General features: G+C 34.0%; 1 protein-coding gene across 1 annotated transcript in view; it reads left to right on the forward strand.

Moving 5' to 3' along the window:
* The window catches only part of CFAP47 (cilia and flagella associated protein 47), a 259,426-nt gene that overhangs the window by 114,974 nt on the left and 117,637 nt on the right, over positions 1 to 26,815 (forward strand). Inside the window, 5 exon segments of the mRNA XM_042809679.1 lie at positions 1,747 to 1,973; positions 4,796 to 4,976; positions 13,621 to 13,817; positions 15,518 to 15,661; positions 16,811 to 16,984. Of these exon segments, the coding sequence (XP_042665613.1) occupies positions 1,747 to 1,973; positions 4,796 to 4,976; positions 13,621 to 13,817; positions 15,518 to 15,661; positions 16,811 to 16,984 (923 nt within the window).

The following is a 26,815-nucleotide window of genomic DNA, read 5'->3' on the forward strand; positions in this document are numbered from 1 at the left end:
TATATGGCCTATTTCACTGATTGTGATTGAGACGTACTTCTCCATGACTGAGTCTTAGATGTGTTTTTGGGTGAGCAAATTTTAATATGTTAGAGATTATGTTTCTTCCAAGAGGTTTTCTGACAGGACAGATTTAGTATGGTAAAAATTAAAGATGACACATCCAGGTCAAATAAGACACTTATGTAACTTAAGACAACTTCTATGCCACTTCCTTTGAAGACCCTCTAATATTTTGTATTCAAGCATTTTAACTATTCTTATGAAGAGAGAAAGGAAAAGCCTGGATTGTATAATCAATTATAAATTCATTTTACCTCAAACTAGAATCTTTTCTATGCTTCATATAAAAATATTATAGTGATTATATGCTAACAGTTTTTACAACATGCTCAACCCTAAAATAATCAAGGTCTCTTGCACCCTTATGTGTGTTATGCAGAGGCTGTTCTTGTATAAGCAGTTAATTCAAGAGTATGACCATTCATTAAGTTAAGTGCATCCCATTCTGGATCATCGTGAAATAAAAACTGTTATCAGAGGTCAAAACAAGTGAACTGTCATAGTACGTTACAGTCTTGGTTTTCAGTAGCCATTTTTACTTAATTCTGCTTTTGTTGTGTTTTCCGTAGGAAAGTCAGTGTTCTACTAGATATTCATTGATGAGACACAGAAATAGATCTCCATTATGAATAGCAATGATATGTAAAACGTGTAATGTGCTCTAGACTTTACTTGGAACTTTCTAGTTACTACAAGCTCTTCCTTGCTTTTAATCCTAGAATTAGTCTGCTCAGGGTCACGTTCGTGGGACCTTCTTATCTTTTGATCTTCATATCTCAGCCATTTCAAGCCACTTTGGGCTGAGATTCAAAGAAAGCCGCTGTTGAGAATAGTTGAATTTGTGGATCAGCTAAACATTGTAACAAACATTCACTGAAAAAATAAAAATACAGAGACATACAGCAGTTATGAAAACTTGTCTGCTATGAAACTAAAGCTAAACAAAACAGTGCAAGATGATTTTCATTTATAGCATTTGCATGAAATGGCAGAAATCCATTTTGCTCTTAAATGTAATTTGTCTCCAATAAGGCTTGCCTAATAAGATAAAACATTCATTTTCTAGGATTGTTTGATACCACTGTGTGCACGAAGGTTCTATCACAGACTTATTTTCCTTCCAAGTAGTTTCTTACTACTAATATTTTAATTTGGGAAAGTGAAAATGTTTGTTTGATTTAAGTCAAGTGCACATGTGTGAGGGATGAGTAAATATTTGTTGCTATTTAGTTCAGAGAGCTTTGACAAGAACTGTGGATCTCAAAGCAAGGTATTTGGAAAAATATTGAATTTTACCATCTCTAATTAGAATTATATTGCTAGTAGTTCCTGCTTGTAGGGATGCAATATATTCTACTGGGATAAAAGGGTAGTTGTAGTTTTTAGGTAGCAGAAAGACTTTTTTAAGTTTTGCTACTATTGTAATAGTTTGAAGCCGGTGTAGAATTTTTGAATTTTGTATTTGGATTTTGATTTACGTTGATTTATATTTCCCCAGTAATAATAAAAAAAAATTATAAGGAAAATAGGTAAGTAGATAAATAGCATATAAGTGAATATGAAAGGAATTTTGTGTTTAGCCTTTTCTTTGCAGGCTAAGTATTTTAAGTGTTCTAATACAGTTACGATATTTGTCTTTTTTTTTTTTTTTTTTTTTTTTTTGATGTGCTTTTACTTAAATAGGTCCAAGTGCAGTAGAGCCAATTTTATATTTGAAATGTAGAGTTGGACAGACTCTCGAAGAAAAACTCAGGATTCCACTGGTCAATGAATCGAGAGAAAGAGCTCTGGCTATTGCTGCTCAACAGCAGATGTCAACTACTGAATATAAAAGAAGAAAGATCACAGGAACTCTGGATAGCAGTAGTGTCAGAGCTGCAACTGCATTGCTAGGGCTGTCCAGAATAGAGGTGAGAAAAATCAGTAATCTGGTCCTGAAATTAATTAGTTGTTCTTGTTTTTAGGAATGAATTTTTAAAATGAATGAATTTTAAAGTTTCAGGAAATAGTCTAATGGAGTTATGTTTTTTTACACATTCTGTAATCTGACAGTTACTAATCTTCATTGCCCTCAGACACTGCAGGAGCTACTTTCTCATTCATGCTATTAAGAAGTGCTTCCTTTAAGAAATCTTTGCTGCTGTTAAATGGAACATTGATATTTTATTTCAGTTATCTTCTGAAAAATATAAATTGATTAAAAAAGATATCACGTTCTATGTAATACATTGTAATTATCTGTATTAGCATTTTTTCTTATGCTCATGAAAATTCTCAAATGGAATTTTTTGTATTTATTTTTTATAAGAACAAACTTGTTCTTATAAAACAGAATAAATTGATGAACAGGAACATAAATTCATGAACAGGAAATACTTTTTTTGCAATCAATACCCAGCAGTTTTGGAAAGCTGCAAATCTGCCTTAAACAATAGCTCCCTATCCCTACACAATTCCTAGCTAGTGATGTTTTCCCAAGAAATCAGCATCTAGAAGCAAAAGAATTCTCCCTAGATAGTCCAGTAAATATTCAATTACTGTATGTGAATAAATTTTTAATAGCGATAATGCCAAACCAAACTTTTCTCTTACACAGAATTAGAATATACATTTCTATGCATTTTGATAAAACTCTGGGTTTGATTAGTTAATTTCCCATGTGGCAGATTGTTGAGAAGATGTATACGATTCCAGTTTTCCAATTGGACATTTCCTTAAATAGGGTTCCCAGTGCTGCATGATTCCCAGTACTACGGAAGAAAATTTTCCCTAGTGTCCTTGATACTACTAAATGTATGTGTTTGGTTACAGATAAATTTAAAAAGTTATACAGAGGAAATTAAATGAGGAAAATAAAAAGTAGGTTTAATATATTATATGTTTGTCACAGGACGGGGATTGTAACCATGTAATCTGGCCTCAAATATTTTTCTTTTGGATTATAGCTAGTACACTGCTTATAAATTTTTTAAAATTGAAGTCTTTTAATATTAGAGTGCTGTTGAGTGCAACAGTACTTCAACTGCTGTGAAGCTGTGAATTTATTCAAAAGATAACATAAAAGGAATGTTCTTTTTGCCACTAAGTATGCTAAGATCTAATGTGAGTGCTAAGATCTAATGTGAGTACTAAAATAAATTAGGCTGTAGAACAATGGAGAACTGTAAGTTATGAAATGTGTAATGATGAATACTAACACTGAATCACATAAGAATTGACAATAAGGTGCAAAAACAGGTATGTTCTCCATGTACACAAGTATTTTAATTGTTCATAAGAAATTAAATGAAGTACTTCTGCTATACACTGCTGTAGAAAAGACTTCATTCAAAATTATTTTTCAGTATAAGTAATTCACTATGCAGATAAATTTCTGGTAAGTGTTCCTATTTATTCTTTTTATCATGAATTATTACTTACTGTCTGTATGAAAGTGACAGTATAGAAGTTCTGGTGAAATTTGCTGAAGGAACTTTTTGTATTTGAAGGGAACTTGTGTTCTGCAACTTAATTTGGAGCTGAACTATGCTTCCATGTTTGTTGTCTAAATAGGCCCTCCCCAACCAATGCCTGAATAAAAAATACCCTCTCCAAAGGCCCTGTGGTTTGATGAATTGTTTAGGCTCATTAAATCCTTTGGGAGATATATGACAGGTTGGAGAGAAATCTGGAATTTCTGTTGAATATCTAGCACTCTTTTTCATTTCCTTTACACTTTTATACCCACTTCCTACAAGTATAAATTTTTTATGTAATGGATGGAGAGAATGAAAATTGCTCTTACATTTCTACTAGTTGTTGGTCCACTTGTACCTGTAAAATTGCTGTAAATAATTGCATGTTTTCCTTTTTTATTAAACTGTAAGTTTTAGTTATGCTTACTTAAGTCACCTTCTTTTCCTTATTGGAAAAAAAGGAAATCTATTTTGGTTGTCTTTGATTATTAGAGTTACTAGAATTACTAACTTTGTTGAACTTACAATTAATCTTGATCATTGCAAATATAACGTGTTCCAGATAACAGATTCAAAATTGCAGTAGTGGCCAAGCTGTGTATTAAATAATGGCATTATTTCTGTAATGCTAACTGTGTCTAACTTAATTTTTGCTATGAGATTTAAATGCCTATTTGGAACTTGTTTTTTTGTATTGTGCTAAATTTTACTAAGATGTTTCATGCTGTTGATTAGCAGTGCCAACAGGAGGAGATTATTTGTCCATGAAGTTAGTTTTAAATCTTTGATTCCTCAAACATACTGTCAACATTTAAGTATTAATAACTATATCGTTATATAACTATGTATTAATAACTATATAGTTATTGCTCACAAAATATGTTTTTTCATGTTTTTCATTATTTAGAAACATTATGAAGTAAATGAAGAAGCACATCCACATCCAATACAAAGTAAATTGTTAGTTTAATATTTTTTTTCTTTTTGGTCTTCCTTGAAAAGCTTCCAAGGCTTGCAGAAAGGTTTCTGAGCAGGAGGTGGTTTAACTGTAAATCTCAATGTATATTAGTTTTAAAATTAATGTTTCAGATACATGATGTCTAAAAAAATATTAATAAGACAGTTTTTATTTAGAAGCGCCTCTCAACCATTTCTATGTAACGGGCCTAGTTACCAATTCAATTACAGAACTACATTTTTAAGACTGTCTCATTTCACATTTCTTAACCTACAATTATTATGATTTTCGTATGTATATGTTATTTCTTTACTTCCAGAGGTATGAACTCTTAAAACCACGTGAATTCCCTCCAGAGTTGAAGTACATGGATTATAGTATACAAGTGAGCATGCAAGAATTCTTTGTGGTTCCTGAGAAGCTCTCTATTCCCGTGTTGGCATCTAGCAGAGTTAATTTGAAAGATCCTTCAGAAAAAGTGGTTTTGCCTGAGAAAATAGGTAAGAATATTCTTAAATAGGATGGATTTGACTTATTCTCAAAGAAAAGTTAGTTTGCTAGGATTCCCTTAACATATTCAGAAAATGGTCATTGTCTCTATTCTACTACTGCTCAAGTCCTCAGTCGTGTCTTTTTCATTAATATCTAAGTTCTATCTTATCAGCTCAAAACAATTTCCACATACCATTGATTTTGTCATTGGCACATAACCACAGCTGACTTGTTCTAAAAGAGGAAATAATTGGACTGTTTGTCTGTCAGATTCTGAATTTGTGCTTATTTCTCTGTCTTCTGATGGAGGATTCATCTGTGCTTAAATTTTACCAGTTTTACCGCCTGTTTTTCTTATGTCCCTCCTCAGTCAGCCTAAGGGAAGTGTCACTTAATTGTATGCTCTTCGCTCCCTGTTCTTTATTAATGAAAGGTTATGGGTCAGTCTTCACAGTGGTCTTGTCAGCTTTGGTTATTTTTCATACACTTTTGACTATTCTTGTATTCTGTGTTTTATACTGAAATCTTGAATGTTTTTGGTTGGCTACTGTTTTGATCTCTTTTTTTTTCCTAGTTTTTTAAATGATTTATGTAAGCCTTAAAAGTTGCATTTCATACAAGAACTAGAACAGTATGTTCTGTTTTTATATACCTGATCTATGCATGTTTGTGTCACAGTTAATGTATTATACCACAGCTATCTGATAACAGCATAGAAAAATAATTTTTTGGTTTTGCTGGTTGAAATTAAGTGGTTATTTATTAAAAGCTGTGGTACATTTATTAAAAGCTTGAAATATGGTCAGCCACTAATGTGAAAAATCCATAGATTCCTCTGATTACTTTTCCTAAGTCTTGATCAGTAGACTCTTTCTGAAAGTTCCTGTAGTTCTCACTGACCTCTGGATCTGTACATGTACTTTCATGGCTATGTTTGTTTTCCTACTCATTGTATGCCAGGCGTATTTTTTGTTTGTTTGTTTGCTTCCTGGAGGAAAATTAAAGAATTTCTGTCAGGTCAGAAATTGTTCCACTTAGACTTCAGTGTCTGTGCACTGGCAACAGTGCATACTAAATCAAATTAGAGACTGGTTTTAGAATGCATTTGCTATTGAAATGGCTTGACAGAGAAACACAATTTATTAATTCATTTTAAGTCCTTTCCTAATACTAAAAGGATGAATGTGATCTAAAGATAAATTAGAAGTGTCTGCAGTGAAGATAAATTAGAAGTGTTTGCAGTGAGACGTGGGGAGATGGTCTTGCCTCAATAAACAATATTGACAGAAGAATTAGTTCAGAAGTGGAGCTTCCTGTGTCTATCAGAAGTTAACAGAAATTTGGAAAGAATTGTAAAAGATAAACCGTAAGAATATTCCAGGGCTAGAAAAGAATGCTTAGGACAGGAGCAATTGCTTTGAATTCTGTGCGCTTCCAAAGCAGTTAAAGCATAGCCCCTGTTGTATGTCAGTATTACATGAGACAAATAGTCTGTGTTTACTGTATGTGGAAGGAGGTCATCTAGTGAAAATAACATCAGCACATTGCCTGAGGACACAGTCTAATGCTCAGCCCAGCTGCATTTCATACAGAGGTTGTTAGGAAACCTTTGCTGTTCTTGAATTCCAGCTTGAGAACTCATCCTTCCAAAAGTCCTCTTCAAGATGCACAGAATGTAACTTGTAATTCTTTGCAAAGTAAAAATTTTGGTTTGTAAGAAGACCATGTGCCACAGTGATTATTTACCATTCTCTTTGAATATGATCCTAAAAGGCTTTAGTAACTTCAGATCATAAACAGTAGCCTAGAAAAGAATTTAGTCCTTTTATACAGCTCAGGTTAAAAGCAATTGACAATAAAAAAATTATGATGCTTATGTCAAAGGATAATGAATTTGAGTATGTAGAAACTCATGTAAGGCATATATAATCTTGAAAAAAATTGGTTTTTGTTCTTAGCTGTGGATGTTACTAGAGAATGAAATGAAAAGGCTAAAAGGTCATTTGGAGTTCAAATAATGGCTCCAGATTTTAACCGACAGAGAAGTAGCATCCCAAAACACCTCCATGCTTCACCAAACAGACAATTTGCCAGTTTTCTTGGATGTAGCATGTGCAGAAATGATCTGACTATCTTTCCTTGTCTCTATTTATGTGTTTCCAGAACAAAACGAATGCAAGAAACAAATGGCTCTATCTATTTTCCGTTTTCCCATCCCTTGCCACAATCTCTTATTAATCAGGGAGTCATTCCCTTTTTGCTGGTGATAAAAGGAAGATGTGACCTTGAAGTTATGTGAGAAATAGTGCTATGGCTGATGCTAAGAACATAGAGACAGCAGTACAAAATGAAAGGGCCATAAGTCTTTCTAAAGTAAACTGTACAGTAAAAGTTTCATTCATTATTAGGTAGTTATAAAAATAGGGTAACCTCACACGTCTTTTCTACTCCGTTTCCCTTTCTTTCCCAAGAAAGCTTCTACTTTAATAAAAATCAGAGAAGATTAAGAAAGAATTGTGACAATTTTTTCCGCAGCATAACCAGCAAGTTCAATGAAGTTGCTGTCATACCATGCATGGTTCTTTTGTTATAGAACAAATTTTTATGTAACCAAGTTGTTTAAATGACTCATTGCCTATTTTTTTGCCATGAACCCTTATAGTTGTCTATTCAAAAGAGAACAGGCAAGATCTAAATGTGGAAATAGCAAGATGCAGTTGTGTTAGGAGTAGATGTTTGCATGTTTCGTACCTGATGTTTATGTTGGAATGGGGGTTGGACTTGATGATATCTTGAGTCCCTTCCTACCCCTGCTATTCTATGATTCTGTGACTGTAATTAGAAATATTATATGCTCATTACTATATTCGTCAATAAGTGCAGAACAACTAACAACTAAAAATTAAGTTTTAAAGCATTATTTGACATACTTAATTCTGACTGTTTAGCAGGAAATATATTGTTCAAGAATTTCCTTTTTTTTTTTTTTTGATGTTTTATGCAGTCATATCAGATAGTAAGTAAAAAAATATCTAGACTGAATCATCTATAATATGGATTTTTTCATATGTTAGTAATATTTCCTAAACACTCCATATTCTTGAGAAATAAGTTATTTTAAAATTTGCACTTTTTCATGACTTGTGGTCAACCTTACCTCCTGCTTTCTATGACTTTTAAATGTCTCGTATACTTTCTCAGCATTGGTTTTAATCAGAAGAAACTTCTTTTTCTTTACCTAAAGCAAATTCCTAAGGCTTTAAATCTATTCTTTTATGAAGTGTTGTCAGTAATTCTGTTGTCTCATTCTAGTGTTCAGTGGTCCTCATGCTATTAAATTTTTCAATATCTTAGTAGGTTGGTTTTTTTTGAAAGCATAAAGTCTTAATTTTTTTAAGCATAATTACCTAGTTACTGTCCAAAACATAGATTGTATTATATCTTCATTATACTGTTTATATTCTGAGCCTTCACTCTGACTCTCACACATTAAGACCTTCAGAGCTCAGTTCTATGATTTAACTGGGAGCATAGTAATAAAAATTTAATTACATTTGGTGGTCTTAATCATCCAGGATAGTGAGCCACAAATGGGATTAAAAGTGTAAAAGGTAACATTTCTTTTGTACTCTCCCTCTATGCAAAGAATTGATTTAAAATATTGTTCTGTTTCAAATTGTGGTTTTGAAAAATGGTGAAATAAGGTCTTTATAATTTTCATGGCAGCTGTATTATTGAAAAAATATATGTATTATATTATATATTATATTTGTTTATTATATTATTTTATATATTATATTTGTAGAAAATTGTTTTGCGCTTGCATAAGAGAGATATGAAATATTAGACTGCATGAAATTCTTTTTTGTTTAATACCTGCAGTAGTGAATTCAATGGAGAACACTTGTATTTGCTAGCTTTTTTGTTGTACTGTGAAAAACATATGGAAATCCTTTTTCCTGTGCTGTTGTGTGAATAAGCTTAATGCTGTGGTGAAGAAAGTTATTAGTCCTCACAAAATATATCAGAGTGTCTTCCACCTTGTTCCATCTTCAGAATTTAGTATTGTCCTCCAAAAGATTCAGTGAAACCCAGAATCTGCCTAGGAGAAGAATTTGTGGGTAGAAAGGGAAGGCTTCACCCTCACTTGACAGATGAATCCTTTAGGGCTGGGGATGCTGATATATGGCTAAGATTTTTACCACTGAGCTCTAACAAATTCTTACGTGATTGTCAGTGTCAGGGCTTATCTTCGTCTTTGCAGTCACTGTTACTTTTGTGAGACATAGAAAGTACTGGTACTCTAAAGCCAGTAATAAATCTCATGTTCTATGCCCATTTCTCATCACCACTAGACCTCAGAGGAGACCATTAGATGATTTAAGAAAGCACATTAGTTTTGCTATCTTTCTAAAGTTATATGAAAGAAACTTTTTATTTGGATAGATTCCAGTTGCCCATTGGCATAGTTTACTGTGCAGCCTCCTTTTTTCTATACCTTTCACAACTATTCTTGACAAATACTGAGGGGCAATTATTTTATTATAAACTACTATAAATAGTTTATTAAAAAGCTAATGAACAAAAAAAACCCAAAACCCAACACAAAAGAAACTTTGTTTTACCTCACTGTGGTGTCACTCATCAATTTCTGAATTCAATACGTGAGCATGACTGCTGAGTATTTGTGATAAGATTTTGCAAACGGTAATGAGATTTCTAATGTTTAAATCAATTAAGAAAAAAAAAACCTGTTTTCTCTTTCTAGCATTATCTTGATTTTCTGATTGATCAAATGTATTTTAATTTTTGATTAGATTTGTAAGGTTATACTGCATTTATGTGGGAAAAGAATCAATAATCAGTTAGTGGGCTTCTTCAGTGTTCTTCTTCCCATGTGTTTAGATAAAGCCGAGAAAATGTTAGCAAATGAGCATACACGATGATAGCAAAAATTTCAGAGCATGGCAGCGGTCATTAAAATATATAAAAGAGTGATTGCTTTTTCAAGACTACTGGTTAGACTAATGTTCTAAGTCAGATGACCTGATAGATAAACAGAAGTCAAGAGTGTAGCCTCCTCAATGTTCTATATTGGTTATTCAACCTTACAAGAGTCAATACTTGCAAATTCAGTTTTCAGGTTTATGTAGTCAATTCCTTGTGACATGCACAGTGTCAGAGGCTGAGTTAAGTTCATTGTGAAATTGAGCTTTTAGTTTTAGAACAGATATTGCTGAATGAAAGCTAATAAAGTGTACAGCTGGTTGACTAACTGCTGAAGGCATGCAGATTCCTACCTTCAGAAATTATTCCAACTGATTGTGGTATGAAAGAATAGTATTTCTCTTCTCCTTATTTCCCTCCTCCCACAGTCTGTAATTGGATTGAATAGGAATAAATCCAAAAAACACTTTTATTACTAAACTGTAGCATGTGCTTTTCCTTGATGTCCACAAGAAGTGACATTTTTCTTTGAAAGGTACTGTTCTTTGGCTGACACAGAAGATTAACTTTGAATTCAGGCCAGGCAGACCTAAAATGAGCGGTAACTAGAAGACACGGGTGTCACTGATTCCAGACGGTGATCAGATTGTCTTTTGTATCAAGTAAATGGTACAAGATGCCAGACAGTTGCCAGAGAACAAGACCATCACCTATGTGCTGTAAATTAGCTGTTCAAGAATGTGTGGTTGTGATACACACCAAATGTTCTACTTTCATAAGTGTTGTTTTGACGGCTGTTTCACATCAAAATTCAATTCAGATTCAGAATCAGGTAAATGTTTCCCATAGGCATTTGTCTAGCAAAAGTCTATAAAAATAAACTTTTCATGAAGTGTTTTATTTTTTAAAAAGTCCATTGCATGTCGCTCATTTGACCAATATTTAGATGGTGAATCTTCCCTGCCCTTCTCAGCACAAGAATGTTCAAGCTGCGGTTCTTTCTCTACATTTCCTCATTATCACATGAAAGACAGCTATGGGAAGAGTGCTCTGCTTCAGCAGATGAACAAAGAGAACCTAAGATTGGAGCCTAGACTAAAAATAGAGGCACCATGACTGCAGCAAATTAAGTAGGACACTCACAAAAGTAGGAGAATCCAAAGCTCATGGTTCAAGAGCTGTTTGCCTATTTCATATGAAATATGTTCCCATAAAATAATAAATACATACTTTTGGGAGAGAAAATGTACCATAGACTCGTATTGTTGGCTTGATTTTTCACTGTCAGTGAAATGCTTCCCTTTCACTGTTAGAGGAGTGGTTGCTTCAATTCAATTCCATGGATACAAGCCCTGCTTCCTGTTTCATGGAAATAGGGCAAGTGCTGTTGGCCTTTGCTTATTGTTTCTACATTAGTCTCAGAATTTATTAATCCAATTGTGACCCTGCAAAATTACATAGTTTCTAATTAATTTTAGCAGCGTATTTTACAGGACTGAGTAAGAAAAAAGCATCTTAAGACATTTTTAGGTCCAGTTTATCTGATGACATTTAAAATTTGCGGGATTTTTTTTTTCCCCAGGAAAAAACCACCTTCATTTATAAATCACAGACATGTGGTTTCTGTAATCATTTTGATGCAGAGATTGTCTCACTACGGAAACCATGTCTTAAAAAATATTTCCTTTGTTAAATAAAAATGATAAAATGCCTTTCCATTTCATCGGTCATTTCAAAGAATCAAGTAACTTATTATTCAGTGTTATTTTTTATGCACAAGAAAGAAATATTTTGATAAAAGAAATGACAAATTAAATATTATTAATGTGGAACAGAATGATTGCTTTTTAATTTTTCTGCAGGAGACATTGCTGATTGAAACTTCAATGAAGGACAAAAATCAGTTCCATAGAGTTAAAGAGACCCCTGATCATTAGTAATACAAATTTCCATTTAGTGCACAAAGGAATTCACAAAGAAGTATTTTGGAGCTTCCAATGCACTGTGTTACCTTTCTTTAAATATGTTTTAATTCTATTTTCTCTTGGAATGTGAGTATTTTAAATGGGCATTTAAAATTTGAAGTATGCGTTTTGTTTCAGTGTCCTAAAATAATTATTGTAGAAGAAGAAAATTTTTCATGAACTGAAGAATGCACACTTTTATCCTTTGCATAACTGGTAAACTCAGGTCAACTTCACTGGGAGATAGCCAGTGGGGATAATAGTTTGGTGACAAGATAGAATTAAAAGTAATAATTCAAAAATTACCAGGCCATTAATCTTGTCTTTAAAAGCGAACGAACTAATTTATTTCATAGAGGGTTAAACCTGTGGTGCAATTTATAATCTTTTTGATAGCCAAGTAATGTGAAAAGATTAATAACATCATTCAGTATGATTCGTCTCTTGAACTTGGGCTATTCTTGTGTAAAAAAACTGAAGTACAGAAGACACAAGGCAAGAGTAAAGCTTCAGTTTGCTGTTCACGGCAGGGAGGGAGAATTGAATATATGAGGAAGACCACTTCATGAAAGAGAATGGGCAGCACTGCAGGTGAGGATTGATTGCACTTTCAAAATTCAGTGCTTGTTACTGAAGATCATGTACAGCTATCTTACATAACATCAGAAAATAAGCCATAATAAAGGACTAAGGGAAACCACAAGAATTTATCAGGTGTTCTCCCTCAGGGGGAAATGAATTGTTTTTGGAGTTTTATCTGTGAGGTACTGTTGTGTCATTATATTGTCTCAGACCTTCCTCATTATCCTTTCCAACAAGGGCTTTTGGCATTAGTTTTTTTATCTGGAAAATAAATGATCTTTGTTAAATATAAAACAGTGAAGTTGTCACAACTACAGTTTTAATTTTTTTGATGTGCCTAGAATCTCTTAGGGAAGGTTGAATGGGAGATCTTATTTTTGTGGCCAGTCAATGATGTTTGTCACATGCCTTTCCTTCAGCTTTGTGAAGTTTTCTACAAGGCCTAGTGAGGGGGGGTGAGATGATGTGATGTAGCAGGAGTAGAAGAAAAAGTCTGAGTAGATTACAAATTTAGACCTGAATATGTTCTAATGAGGACAGAGTTTACATGGCTTTTTCCTTACTCTAGACATTACTATGGTGAGTTTTTCTTACATACAATTGAAATAGCTGGAATTTTCATGATTTTGTACTAACTTGAACACTTCTGTCATTTTTTGGAAACCCAGACTTTCAATTCAAAATTGAGGAAATGTCTAATAGGAAGCTCTCATAAGAACTACTGAACTTAGCAGGATTCCCATTACTGTTGAGGCTACCAAGTAGGGTCTCTTCTCTGCAATATCTCTCCTGCTAATTGTTGACTAAAGTATTCAGTAGTATCTAGTGTACTTTTTTGATATCTACAGAAGTTCTTATACAATAAACTTTTCTACTGAATCTGTTAGGTTTAATAAATCTTTTTTAAAAAAAATTATGTCTGTGCGTAGCTAAAGAAAATAGAAAATAGTATTTGAATGTTTAAATATACCTTTATTTTAGGAAAATTAAAGTTCTGATAATGGTGATAATGTTTCTAAGATTCCATTGTTCATTTCAAATTATTTTATGTACTGCTAGGAGGAAGCTTCTACCATTTGCTGTAACTCTTCCCAAATCCTGTGTGTAAATTCTGTGTTTTGCAACACTGCACTGTATTGTTTTGTTTGTTTGTTTTTAGGCAGAACTGATGCAGTTGAGCTTCCTATAAAATTCATTCCTCCGGGTCCTGGTTGCTACCACTGTCAGATTCTCCTGAAGTCCTCATGGGATATTCGTGTCTATGTGATTAAATGTGTAGTGAATACAGATGATGTTGAAGCAGAGATTGAATTTCTAACTCCAGCTTACCAGGCAGTGATTCAGAATATTCCAATAGTAAGTTCACTTTACTGTGACAAACTAAATTAAGATTCAGGAGTTTAAAAAATGAACTCTTGATCAATACAGTTAAAACTTCGTATTGCAAAATTCACAAAAGCATTTAAATACTGACTTGGAGTATAATTAATTGAAGTCCATATTGAACATAATATAGAGCTTATTGGGAAAATTTGGCAGTTTCTGACAGTTCTTAGAGTAAAGATACCAAGGGAAACTTTGAAGATGCATCAAGGGAGGGTCAGGTTGGGTGTTAGGACAATTTTCTTCAGCAGAGGATGGTCAGGCCTTGTAACACTCTCCCCAGGGCAATGGTGATGTCTTCAAACTGCCACAGTTCAAGCAGTGTTCAAAGACTGATGACCTGCTAGTTTTAGAACTATTCAGGCTCGTTTTCGGAAGGATAAAGTTGTTCCTGATGTGGGTAAAATAATGCATGAGAAGAGGAATGATCTGTCATCTTTTTCTCACCTTCATTTTATCTTCACCATGAGGATACTGAGATAAATTACTTTTTTACTTTCATGCTTTTTACCAAAGATGTTGCAATTATTATTATTACAGAATTGGGGATCACAGTAATAGTGTTTTGAAAAAAACAAGGCACTGTATGAATCTCAAATTTCCAAACAGGCATTTGTGCTCAACTACTATGAAATTTACTTGTTAACAACTAAGTAACTTTATTCTTGCATATTAATCCAAGCCTAGATACATGATATTGCAGATCTCATGCCATGCTAGTAAATTAGCTCTGATGACCATAGTTGGTGGTATTTTTTATTTCTAAGGCTGAGATACCTGAGTTTAAGAGACTTTCAAAGATGAAAGCCAGAATTGGAATGGGTATCGTCTCTATTCTCCAAAATCCGAATCTTACCTCTGGCATTTATCTTCATTCTGTGCCAAAGGATTACTTCATTTTTTTCATTGAATAGACCAATCTTCTCTGTTTTGACAAGGCTGATATTAGCTCTTGAATTCAGTTTATTTTCTCTTTTCAGATTGATATTTATTTTTTTGCAGACCGGACTCTCGGTTGCCTGAATAGGATTATTGAAATACGAAGTCCACAAATATTTATTACAAAATATCTCACTTCCTGCCATAATCAAGCAGTCCTGTGATATGTCTATATGCAAGACAAAGCATGTTTCTAAAACAGCGTTTCATGGTACCTAGCATAACCATTCTTTAAAATAGATCAGTCTCTTGAAAAACCAGTTCCTGAGAAAACAGGACTGTAAATACTGCTTTGGGAGACAGTCTCTAATTAGAAAGTGAGGCTGGTCCTGTAGTGCATTAAGTGGCAAAATGAGGCAATATGTGTTAGTACACCGCATCAACACTTTTAAGAGATTTGCTAGTGTTATCCACAGATGCAAAAGAAATACGATTTTGTCAGGCATTAAGCAGAACCTTAAAGATGCATGTAAATGTTTTAATGTTACTTCTAAATTCCATCTTGACCTTTGGCTATATAATGAATTTTTATCTAACGAGTCTTGTTGACAGTATTGATGCTGATAGTATTGCTAGTTTTCCTGGAATAAGGGATTTAGAAGGTGCTCTGTTCCAGTAGTTTGGGAAAGAAAGAGAATCATGCTCTGATTTGATTATCACTGAGAGTAAAAGCTGAAATGCATATTAAGAACTTTAAAAGCATGATCTAATTTATGTCTTTACTTTTATTTCAGAGAAACATGTCTAGCCAGGACTGGAAACTTGAAGCAGTTTTGGAAGGACAGGGCTTTTCAGGCCCTCCTTCAATAAGTGTGGGTCTAGGTGAAATAGCTCTGTATCCTCTCATGTTCAAGCCAATTGCTGAGTGCTTAACAACGGTAAGAAGGAAATTAGTTTGAAAGCATTTGAAAAGAAAGCTTTTTTAAATAACATTTATGCCAGACTTCAGCTTATGAAAGTGCTTAATCAACTGCTAGCATTAAGCTTTTGCTTGAGAGATTTTGTGAATTAGTCAGAAATTAAAAGTTTGCTATTAGCTGAAGGAAAAAAAAACAAAAGGATCCAACTTTACCAAACTTAAAGGTTGATAGATTTCCCTTTCACTCCTTACTGTCTTTTCCTTTATTTACTCTTCTATCAACCCTCAGTTTCAATGAATTGACTAGTTATTCCACAGAGATTCTGAGTTCTGACCAGAAAAATGTATATTGTGTTAATCTGAATTTAAATACACATTTTAAATTTTATTTCATAAGAATAAAGTAGTAGTATTGAGCATTTTTCACTACAACATACATGAAATTTGTATTTCATGTATATATTTGTTGACAGTGCCCAGCTGTATCATAAAATAATTTATTACAAGTTAAGCTACTTCTTAGAAGTGGCTTTTGCCATCGTAGTAATTACTATTCTGAATGCTAAAACTGAAGAGGGGAGACTATACCTTTAAAAAGAAGCAGTACACATATTTTTTACATATACAATAGCTGAGACTTTGTCTGCAGGATGCAATTTAAATTTGTGTATTGCCAGAGACAAAAACAAATTATTCCATGAAAGATTAGTAATCCATCTGCATAAATTGCCTACAAAATGCATTTTGGTAATCCAGTATTATGAAAGTATTAAAAGCCAAAAACTCTGAGTCCTTTGATAACTAATAATCGTGAAGAACATTTTAGCTGAAGGACAGATTAGGTGATTGATTGGGAATGGATGAGAATGTATTTTCTTGTGTTACATTTGCTTTCCAGGAAGGGGCCAAGAAGTATAAAATCTGGGATTGTGAAGGCTTTATTTTGTTAAAGTTAATGATTTAGAGAAATTAAGAAGAAAAACATTGTTTCCTTAATTTTCTTCTGTTTAACAGAATAGTTTACATAAGAGATAGGAAACTTGTCTGAAATCTTTCCTGTACGTTTACTTTTGTTGCCTGGATTTGATAATAATAGACTGAAGCAGTTGATTTGACTTCCAAATGAGACTTTTATAGTGCTGAAACTTTTATTCTTTCTTCATCATAGGGAAGGCTTATTCTTCAAAATACTACAGGTGGCATTGAAAGCATCTTTAACCTTAAGGGAATTGGGAAGAAACCTCTGGCACAGGATCATATTGTAATAGATTGCCAAGTGAGACAAGTTACTCAACAACTACTGTGGGTGCCCAATTATACCAAGAGCAGGTTAACATACAAGGTAAACTTTTTGCAATAATGTGACAACTGTTTTTCTATCCATAGGCCTAAAGATTGTGTATTGCAATAGCCAATATTACTGCCATTGCTGATATGCTATTAACATTCATGTATCCATGTATGTATCCAAACACATCTGAAGTAACACTCTGTTCATTAACTAGTCATTCCTCCTCCAATGGTTTGAAACCAGTGGCCAATTTCATTGTTTAAGAAATCAGAGAAAGGGTTTGAGAATACAGTGTTCCTGAAATCTTTATGAAGCATTGAAATTTTACAGAAATTAACAAAATTATTATCCATTTATGGGAAAGTTGGGCAGTATGCACTCACTAGATCTGTTCTTAATAGCCTGCTGGCCTGGCCAGTCAGGGCTTGCAGCTCCTGGAAACATTAGGGCAATTAGTGTCTTTTGCCAAGATATTGTTTCAGGGGTGCTGGAGGAAGCTGGGAATACTTTGTGCATTTTCTGTTGGGAAAGAAAATTAGAAGGAAATAAATAATTGGAATTGTTGAAAGATAGTTGGTCATGGAGAAGATGGAATAGGAGGTGCAGAGCTGTTTTTGAGGAGGAACACAACATGTAAATACATAGAAAATACAATTTTTTTTTAGTTTCCCTGATCAAAAAGATATTTTTTTTGTATGTAACTTATACAAACTCTGTTATATCATTTAAATCTAGAGCAGATATAACCTGTAAACTCTGTTTATTTAGTATTTTCATATATAAATATATGCTTTTGAATTTTTTTTTTTAGATTGAGAGAATGGGGAGAAGGTAGACTCATAGATAAATCTGACTAGTTAACTAATGTGGACTTGTGAAATGAATGGTCTTCTGTTTTCTGTCTTTTTGTTATTATAAAAAACTACTCCCTTACTCCAAATTGCAGTTATCAGTAGAGAGCGTTCTTCACCTTATTTTGTAAACAGAAACTGTGTGTATATGAGTGGCAGTGTTCTATTGATCTGATGGGAATTCATGACACTGTGAAATCCTTCTTCAAACTTTCTCCTGTCTCCAATTTTACACTATTAAAGGAAAAATTTGAATCACAGAGTGGCTTGATTTGGGAGGGACCTTAGAGATCACCTAGTTACTCAGAATCTTCAGACTATGAGGCTGATTAACTTAAATTTCTGTTAAATAAAATTTACATACTATAAAATGGAGCTTCAGGGTTCTATATTTGACTCTACTATTTAACCCGCAACACAAAGTAGAAAATATATTTTTGTGCATCACCAGCTTTGACATTTTTCTTTTCAAGAATTCTAGCTTTTTAGATGTGAATGCATTTACATTGCTAATACATTTGTACTTTTTTATCCTAAAGAAGTAAATGTTTTTGAAAGTTGGCAGCACTATTTCCTCTGGTTTTCCATTTTGTGTGAACTCAGTGCTTTTTTGTGCCAGTGAAAGACACTCAGATATCAAACTTCAAATGAATGCATTAAAATTATTCACCATTTGTCTTTTTCAGAAAAACAGCATTAGATTGTTTTATGACAACTGTAGATATTTTAGAGTGAGGTGAGCCTAACCGAATGAGGCTAGACTACTTGTAGAGTGGTCTCTTGGTAGCACATATTAGCTGTTGTTATTTTTGGTTGCTTATTTGTTTCAAGGGGTTTATGTTTGTTTTGGTTTTACTTCTCTGAAGTACCGCTTGACAGTACAATCATTTCTAATGAGAAGATCCAGGGAAGTTAGCCTGTGTCACATCAATTAAAACTTTTAGGCTCCATCTCAGAGTGTTCTCTTTTAGACAATGGCCTTTTGGGAGAGAAGTATTAAGGTCAGCTACAAAAAAAAATCCATGCTTAAACACATTAATGAGGGTGAATAATATATTTTCTGTATGTTACAGTTTTACTCAGAAATAGCTACAAAACTGCTGTTGAAGGAAAGTAAGCTGGGAAACAGCATGATTAAAAATAGGTGTTTGGAGTCTGTGTTCTCAAAAAAACAAACAATACTTACACTTCCAGTACTCACTAGGAGTTGTCATGTAGTATCTCGTGCTACTGTTTAGAGTGAAGATCATTTTCTCAATTTTAAATTCAAAAAAGTTGGTCTTTAAATCAGAATATAATCAGTTATTCCAGAACATGATCGCCATTATCTATTGTTATTAGGATAAAGGGGAAAGCCTCCTTTAAAAGGCAATTGTGACCAACAAACTTTTTTGGAAATGCAAAATAAGGACTATTTATTAATCCAGAAGCATATAACAAAAAGGGCAATGGATAAAAGAGGACCAGATGCATTAAACAATTAACTTAATAAAAGCTCATTTTAGCATTATTATTTCATTATAATATTAATTACTCTCTGTATATGTTGCTTATTTCTCAGTAATTATTGTTTAAATCAAATAACTTGAACATAAACAACAGCACTATTGCACAAGTGGCTGTTGAAAATAGAAGGTAAGTTTAAGAGAAGGGAGAGGGAAAATGTATTCCTTTTACTCCATTAAGAAGGCCCTCTTCTCTCTGAATACTAGATGCTTTTACTGTATCTAATACATATACACAACTCACTTCTGGAGCAGCAGTAATATATGGGCTGTTCATCTGTGCAACCACTGGTATGTATCAAGAGAGTCATGAATGGAATAAGTGCCTTTGGAAAGTGCTGGTTTTGTATCTCTGTCAATCTACCTTTAAAATGCTAAGCAAAATATTTTCAGTACCTGCAATGTTTTCCATTATTAAAAAGATGATTTCCATAGAATCATAGAATGATTTGGGTTGGAAGGGACCTTTAAGATTATCTAGTTCCAACTCCTCTGCTGTCAACAGGGACACCACCGTCTAAACTAGGCTGCTCAAAGTCCCATCCAGCCTGGCCTTGAATGCCTCTACGGTAGGGGCATCTGCAATCTCTCTGGGCAACCTGTGCCAGTGTCTCACTGCCCTCACAGTAATTAATTTCTTCCTAATATATAGTCTAAATCTACCCTTTTCCAGTTTAAAACCATTTGTCCTTGTCCTGTCACTACATGCCATTATAAAATGGCTTTCCTATCGGCCCCCTTCAGGTACTGGTAGGCATAAGGTCCCCACTGTAGCCTTCTCTTCTCTAGGCTGAAGAGCCTCAGCTCTCTCAGCCTGTCCTCATAGGGGAGATGCTCCAGTCTGCTGATCATCTTTGCGGCCCTCCTCTGTATCTGCTCCAGTAACTGCATGTCCTTGTGTTGGGGACTACCGAATTGGATGCAGTGCACCAGGTGGGGTCTCATGAGAGCAGAGCAGAGGGGCAGAATCACCTCCCCTGACCTGCTAGTCACACTTCTCTTGAACCTAGAATACAACTGGGCAGCAAGTGCATATTGTTGGCTCATGCTGAATCTTGCACCAATTGATGCTTCCAAGTCCTTCTCCTCAGGGCTGCTCTCAAGCCACTCTCTGCCCAACCTGTATCTGTGCTTGAGATAGCCCTGATCCAGATGCAGAACCTTGTACTTGGCCTTCTTGAACTTCACGACATGGGCTCACCACTCAAGCCAGTTCAGTTCTCTCTGGATAGCGCATCTCTTCCCTCTAGTGTGTTAATTGCACCACTCAGCTTGGTATCGTCTGCAGTCTTGCTGAGGTTGCTCTTGAGCTCACTGTCCATGCCACCTACAAAGATGTTAAATAACACCTGTCCTAACACTGATCCCTGAGGAATGCCACTTGGCACTGGACCCCATTTGGACACTAAGCCATTGACCACAACTCTCTTAGTGTGACCATCCAGCCAATTCATTATCCAGTGAGTGGTCCATCCATCAAATAATGCAGGACAGTGTCAAATGCTTTGCACAAGTGCAGGTAGATGACGTTAGTTTCTCTTCATTTATCCACTGGTGGTGTAACTCCATCATAAAAGGCCACCAGGTTTCTCAGGCATGTCTTGCCCTTGGTGAAGCTATGTTGATTTACCACCAATCATTTCATCTTCATTTACTGTGTGCTTCAGTAGAGCATTCAGGAAGATCTGCTCCATGATCTTGCCAGGCATAGAGGTGAGACTGGTTGGCCTGTAGTTCCCTGAGTCTTCTTTTTGTCCCTTCTTGAAAATGGGGATTGTATTTCCCCTTTCTCCAATCACCAAACTGCCATAACCTTTCAAATATGATGGATAGCAGCTTGGCAACTTCATCTGCCAATTCCCTCAGAACCCATGGATGGATCTTGTCGGGTCTTATGGTCTTGTGTACCTTCAGGTTTTTTAGATGGTCTCAAACCTCATCTTCACATACAGCAGGGAGATCTACCATCTCCAAGTTTTCCAAGTTTTTACCATTGCTTTTTGCAAGATGTGCCTAGAGCCCTTGCTGGTGAAGACTGCGGCAAAGAAGTTATTGAACATCTCAGCCTTCTCCGTATCCCTCATCACCAGGTTTCCAGTTTCTTTCTGGAGAGGACCCACATCCTCACTGACTGTATGTTTCCTTGAAAAAATGAGAAAATTTTATGAACCGTTTGCTACAGATTGAAATACTGCCACTGAGCTCTTCATGGCCTGATCAACAGAATATTAAAACAAATAGACTTCCACATTATTAACTTACCAGTGTGTCTGAAAAAGCATAGCAAGAGCACTCATAAAGAATTTTTGCACGTAAATTGTTAGCTGGAGAGCATATATTTATCTGATGCTGAATTAATATAAGATTAGTGATTGCATTGTAAGTGGACTTTAATGGCTGTAAAATTAGATTCAAGTCAACCTATAAGTGTAGGAAGCATGAAGTAGTACTATAAAATCTAATCTGGCAGTGTCATGACAAAATTTTTTAAGCCATTTTCTTTTGATTTTTATATAAAACTGTCTACTTGATATAAATAAGAGAAGGATGTGTTGATGTTGCTTCTAACAACACCTTTGACAGTAACTTTAGTTATAAAGGTGCTTAATTCATTCAAGGCTTGGTCTTGCAGTAAAAAATAACAAACAGCATAACTGTTTTTTCTTAGCACTGTGCAAAATAGATGTCAATAAAGTATACTCTGTAGAGGAATTCAAGAGTCAGTTAACTAGCCTTTTGGGTAATAGCTTCTACAAACTGTTAGTAATATCAAAAAGTATGGTAGAATAAATATATAATCAAAAACTATACAATCTCCTTTACCTCAGTGCTTTTTTTTTTCCTTCTCTCCTCTATATATCCATTCCAGATCATTCCAGTGTTAATTGAAAACTGGAACAATGAAACATTCAGAATGTAACAGATCTCTCAATAAAATGAAATAATATACTACTAAACCTTTGGGCTTTGTCTTGTTTGGCTCTTTATGTGTGATTCCCAAAGAATACATTCCATGCAAGTCAGGTAACTTCACTGCTGAAGGTCCAATACACTCATCAGATCTCGTTTCTTTAAGTACAACAAGGAAATGTGTCTATCCCATAACAATTCTACTTTAATCTGTCCTAATTTCAATCAATTTGTTTTCCACATTGCCTCCCAGCACTTCTGTAGCATTTCACCTCAGACACAGCATTCTTCATAGCAGTGAGGAATGATACAAAAATATTAATAGCTGTGTTTGTTGGCAGCATTTGTATGTCTTCTAGTTATGAAATAATTTGTTCAAGTAAGGATGTGATAAAGTCCTAGGTGTGGCATGTTTGTTTAGATGGGATTGTGGTCTTGACAAGTTTGCCTGGCTGAATTGTATCTTGACCGTGTAGCATTCTTGATAGCCTCAGGCTTCATCTGTACAGGCAAGAATTCTTTGAGATATATACTTAGTGAAACAGACAGGTATTTTATTTCAGTGTTGCAGCATGCTGGTGCAAAATGGAAATTAATGCAAGAATTAAATTCCTAATAATTTAGGAATTTAGAACACGTTTGCTAAAAAAGAATGAGGGAAAGTAATTGGAGCATCTTTGGAAACATCTTTTATTCCTGAAACAGTATTGAAAAAAGTCTGTTTTTCAGATAAATCAGTGATTGCAGCCCCAGGTTTACCCTAGTGTCAGGGAGCATTAACTTTTAATATTTAAGCATTTTTAGAAGGATCTTAGAAACAGTTATTACAGTGAAACTTGGAACAGACTGCTGTCTAGAACTATGCAATGAGATAGTGGAATTTCAGTATATTTGGTTAAATTCTGTACATCTTTTCACAACTTTGGCTTGAAATGTCTGCTGACATTTTAAAAGTTGTACATGTTCAGTTATTCTGTACTGGAAAATTGTATCTTCACAGCAATTTTGAAGAATAATTTTCTACTCCTATTCATCTTGATTAGTAATATTGCAGCTTTGGAAGATAATATAAAAATCCATGACTAATAAATTAATTTTAGAAATTTTAGCCCTAAAAATCTGCTCAATTTATGCTTTGTCTCTGTGTGCAAATAATGACTTGGCATGTAAAATGCTGGAAGATTCTATCCTTTAAAAATAGAATCCTTGGAGATGAGTTGATTTGAGCAAACTTACAGCAGTACCAAAAAAATTGCAGTAATAACTTAGATTTCAGTTTCATAGTGAGATTGTACAATTCTTATTTTCTGTAGTGGTGGTAAAAGAATAGAACATATGTTGTGTGGATTTGAAGAAATTTGTAGTTACTGAAAGCCAGCAGACCTTCACTGAAATAACTGTAGTGATTACATGATAAAAGCATCTTTTTTTTTTTTTTTTTTTTTTTTTTTTTTTTTTTTCTTTTTTAAAGTTCTGAAAGTTCTGTTCTGTCTCAGTAATTTCTGTTATTTCTTACTTGTTTTTATTTTGTTGAAAGACTGGGCAGTGCTGAAGTATTTTGTTAATAACAGTCTTACATACTTAAACAAGATAAATAATTTATTTTTTTTGTGTGGTTTCAGTTAAATCTTCTACAAATCTTTTACATTGTTAAAAAGTGAAAGAAATAATTTTTAGCCCTTTAAACTCCTTTTATATTTTGTTTATTTAATTACATTTAGTGATATGGTGGAGCTTGGGATTATACATTTTTCTAAAGGACTTAATAAATATTTTTAAAATTGTTATTTATTATTTGTTACATTATTTCCTGATTTATGTGAAAGACTTATTATTAAATATGGTAATTATTGCAAAATATCTATATGTATTTGCAAAAGGGTTTAATTTATACATAAACTCTCTGAAGAAAAAGGGCATTATTTTTTTGAAGATGACAGATCTGATAGAAAGCATGGATAAACATTGAAGAGGTATTTTTTCTTTTCTGGTCTTATCCCTTAGGTCACCTGATGTATTTTCCAATGGTTATGGAAAGGAATGTTAGAAAGATTTACAAGATTAACAGTGAAGATTTAAAAGACAGTGTAGCTAAGATTTTTGACAACAGAATGCTCACTGATTATGAAAATCATCAATGTTATCTAGATTGCAGGCTCTTTAAACTGATCTACAGACTTCTTCCTATCTTCCTACTACCTACAAAAACTAAGGAAGTCTGCATGTGTCCTTCCAGCAGGGGACGGGGAGAACATGGGTAGTGTGCAATCTCGTTTATTTGCAGCCCCTGTTCTCTTACAAAAATTTCACACGCATTAAAGTAGGTCTCATATATGTAGGTTGCTCTGAATGTAATGCTTCCTATTTCTTTCCGTAGAAACTATGACAGATAAAAAGAACACTATAACAATATATGATAAAGAAAATTCTTAGGTATAAGGCTCAGTTTTTCCGCACAGCCACCAACGTTACCTATACATTTTCACAAGCAATGGACAAGTGCCTGCATATTGCACTTGTAAGAATCTGCACAACCAAAGGTGACCCATTGTTACCAGTTCTGAAATATAACACCAACCTCCTTGCTGTGCTCACATCCACTGTTTGGTCTCCATAAATGTTCAGCAAGTATTAATTAATGTCAGTGGGTGCCATTTTTTCTGCGTGGAGAAATTCAGTGACACACCTCTGCTTCGTCCGCACTTCCATGTCATGCACCATTTATCAGACTGTCCCTCTGCTGCCATCTGTTGCACCACAACAAAATGTAATGTAATACAAGTGAGAAGGCTCAGCTTTTACTGCCGTACCACCAACATCTGACCCTGGCACTGTGGGCCAACATCATAAAATAGGAGGCATTACTTTCAAAGCATCCCTTGTACGTTACTGTCTTCACTGTGAGCTGAAATAAGCGTAATCCATAAATGTAGGATGACTCTTGATTTGTTGTTTACCTTTTATGAAGTACACACTTCATCCTGAGTGTATAGTACTCCCTCTTTTTTTTTTCTGTGATTTCTTTTTGTCAGTAGTTAAAGATTTCTTTTTTTAAGTGTTACTTCAACAAAGCTTTGCACCATTCTCTTTCAGGCTCAGATTTTTTGTTGATAGTCTGTTTTCCTGTTCTTTCTTGTTGTTAGAATCTAACATCCATCTTGAATTGTGAATTTGTTGGGAAAGAGAAAGGTCATTGTCTCACAGATTTGTTCAGTTTTCTTCTTTTTGCTTGGAATAGATGTCCCAAATTCTATTAGCATTTGAACAAAGTCCTTATTTGTATTTTAGTAATTTATTTTCATTCAGATCCTTAAGCTCTCTAGGAAAAACCTCTCTCTTTTCTGGATATTCTTTTGTGCTCTGCATACTATCACCAATTTTTGGAATCACTCTCTAGTTTATTTATTATCAATACTGATATTGATAATATCAGTTTGGTCTCCTGTCTTCCAGTCCTCTTTTGCCTTTTTTTCATCATAACTGCCCATGATCACAGAACATTCTCCTGTTCCTCTTAGACTTCAATCCATAAGAAATTATATTTTCACCTCTTCTCTTCCTGAATTGACTGCATGCCTGATTGCATTCCTTCATCTGCTACTACTTACTGATTTATTCTGTTTTCTAATGACTGAAATTATTTCATATTTATGTTGTTCTTTGGCAAATTGATCTTTAATTTATAATACTCAATTTCTGCAGCATATTGTCTGAAATAATTTGATTTTAAATATTTAGATAAAAAAAATCCTTCTGATGGTACAGAATGCATGCAGAATTGCCTCACTGAGCATTGTAAAATGCATCTCATTCATGCTAGAATATTAATATTTTGTGTAAGTTCATTTGTCACAAGACTGGAGAATTATTTTAAAAAGAATATAGAATCATAGGATAAGAAAAAGTCCAAATAAAATATCATTCTATAGTTGACAGTTTTTCCATGACTTTCAATACTCTATTTTGATTGTTAGATTTTTCTAGATAATGACTACTTGAAAAATATAGCTTTATTTTCTAACTGTCCTTGTTATGTCATACTTTTCTATTATATTATATAAAGTATTATATTATATAAATAGCTCAAAGAAGGAAAGCCCTTGAGAAGTCAATATAAACTTGGTATTTTTTTTCCTAAAGAAAACATGAGTAGAGAAAATATTTTGACTAAAAAGAAAAAAGGATTAAAAAAAAAAAAAAAAGTGGTCCATGCTTTTCATGCTTTTATTGTTGCAATGGAGATCTTTGCAGAATTCAGGTCATCCAATTCAACACTTAACAGTCTGGCTGTTACCATTAATGAAATATAATCTGGTTAAAAAAAACTAAAGTGTTCTTGACTTAGTGATTTTGCTTAAAATTCACCTAAACAGCAGAAGGAGTTCTATTTTTTAGTGTAATAGGAAATTATAGCATGCTACAGTAATGCTTCATATCCTGAAAATACTTTTTAAAGAACTCCATGTCTGGAAAATCCTCACTTGTAGTCAGATGTTCAGTGCAGAAATAGCAGTATCAATTTAAAACACTGTCACCAAAACCAGGTTGCTCCAGTGAAAAAGGTAACCGAATAGGGAATTTAAGCAGAACCATTCATGCAGTCCATTTGCTGTCTT

The sequence above is a fragment of the Centrocercus urophasianus genome, unplaced genomic scaffold (assembly GCF_019232065.1).
Source record: "Centrocercus urophasianus isolate 14NV4802_14NV808 unplaced genomic scaffold, USGS_Curo_1.0 seq_12, whole genome shotgun sequence".
NCBI classification, from domain to species: Eukaryota; Metazoa; Chordata; class Aves; order Galliformes; family Phasianidae; genus Centrocercus; species Centrocercus urophasianus.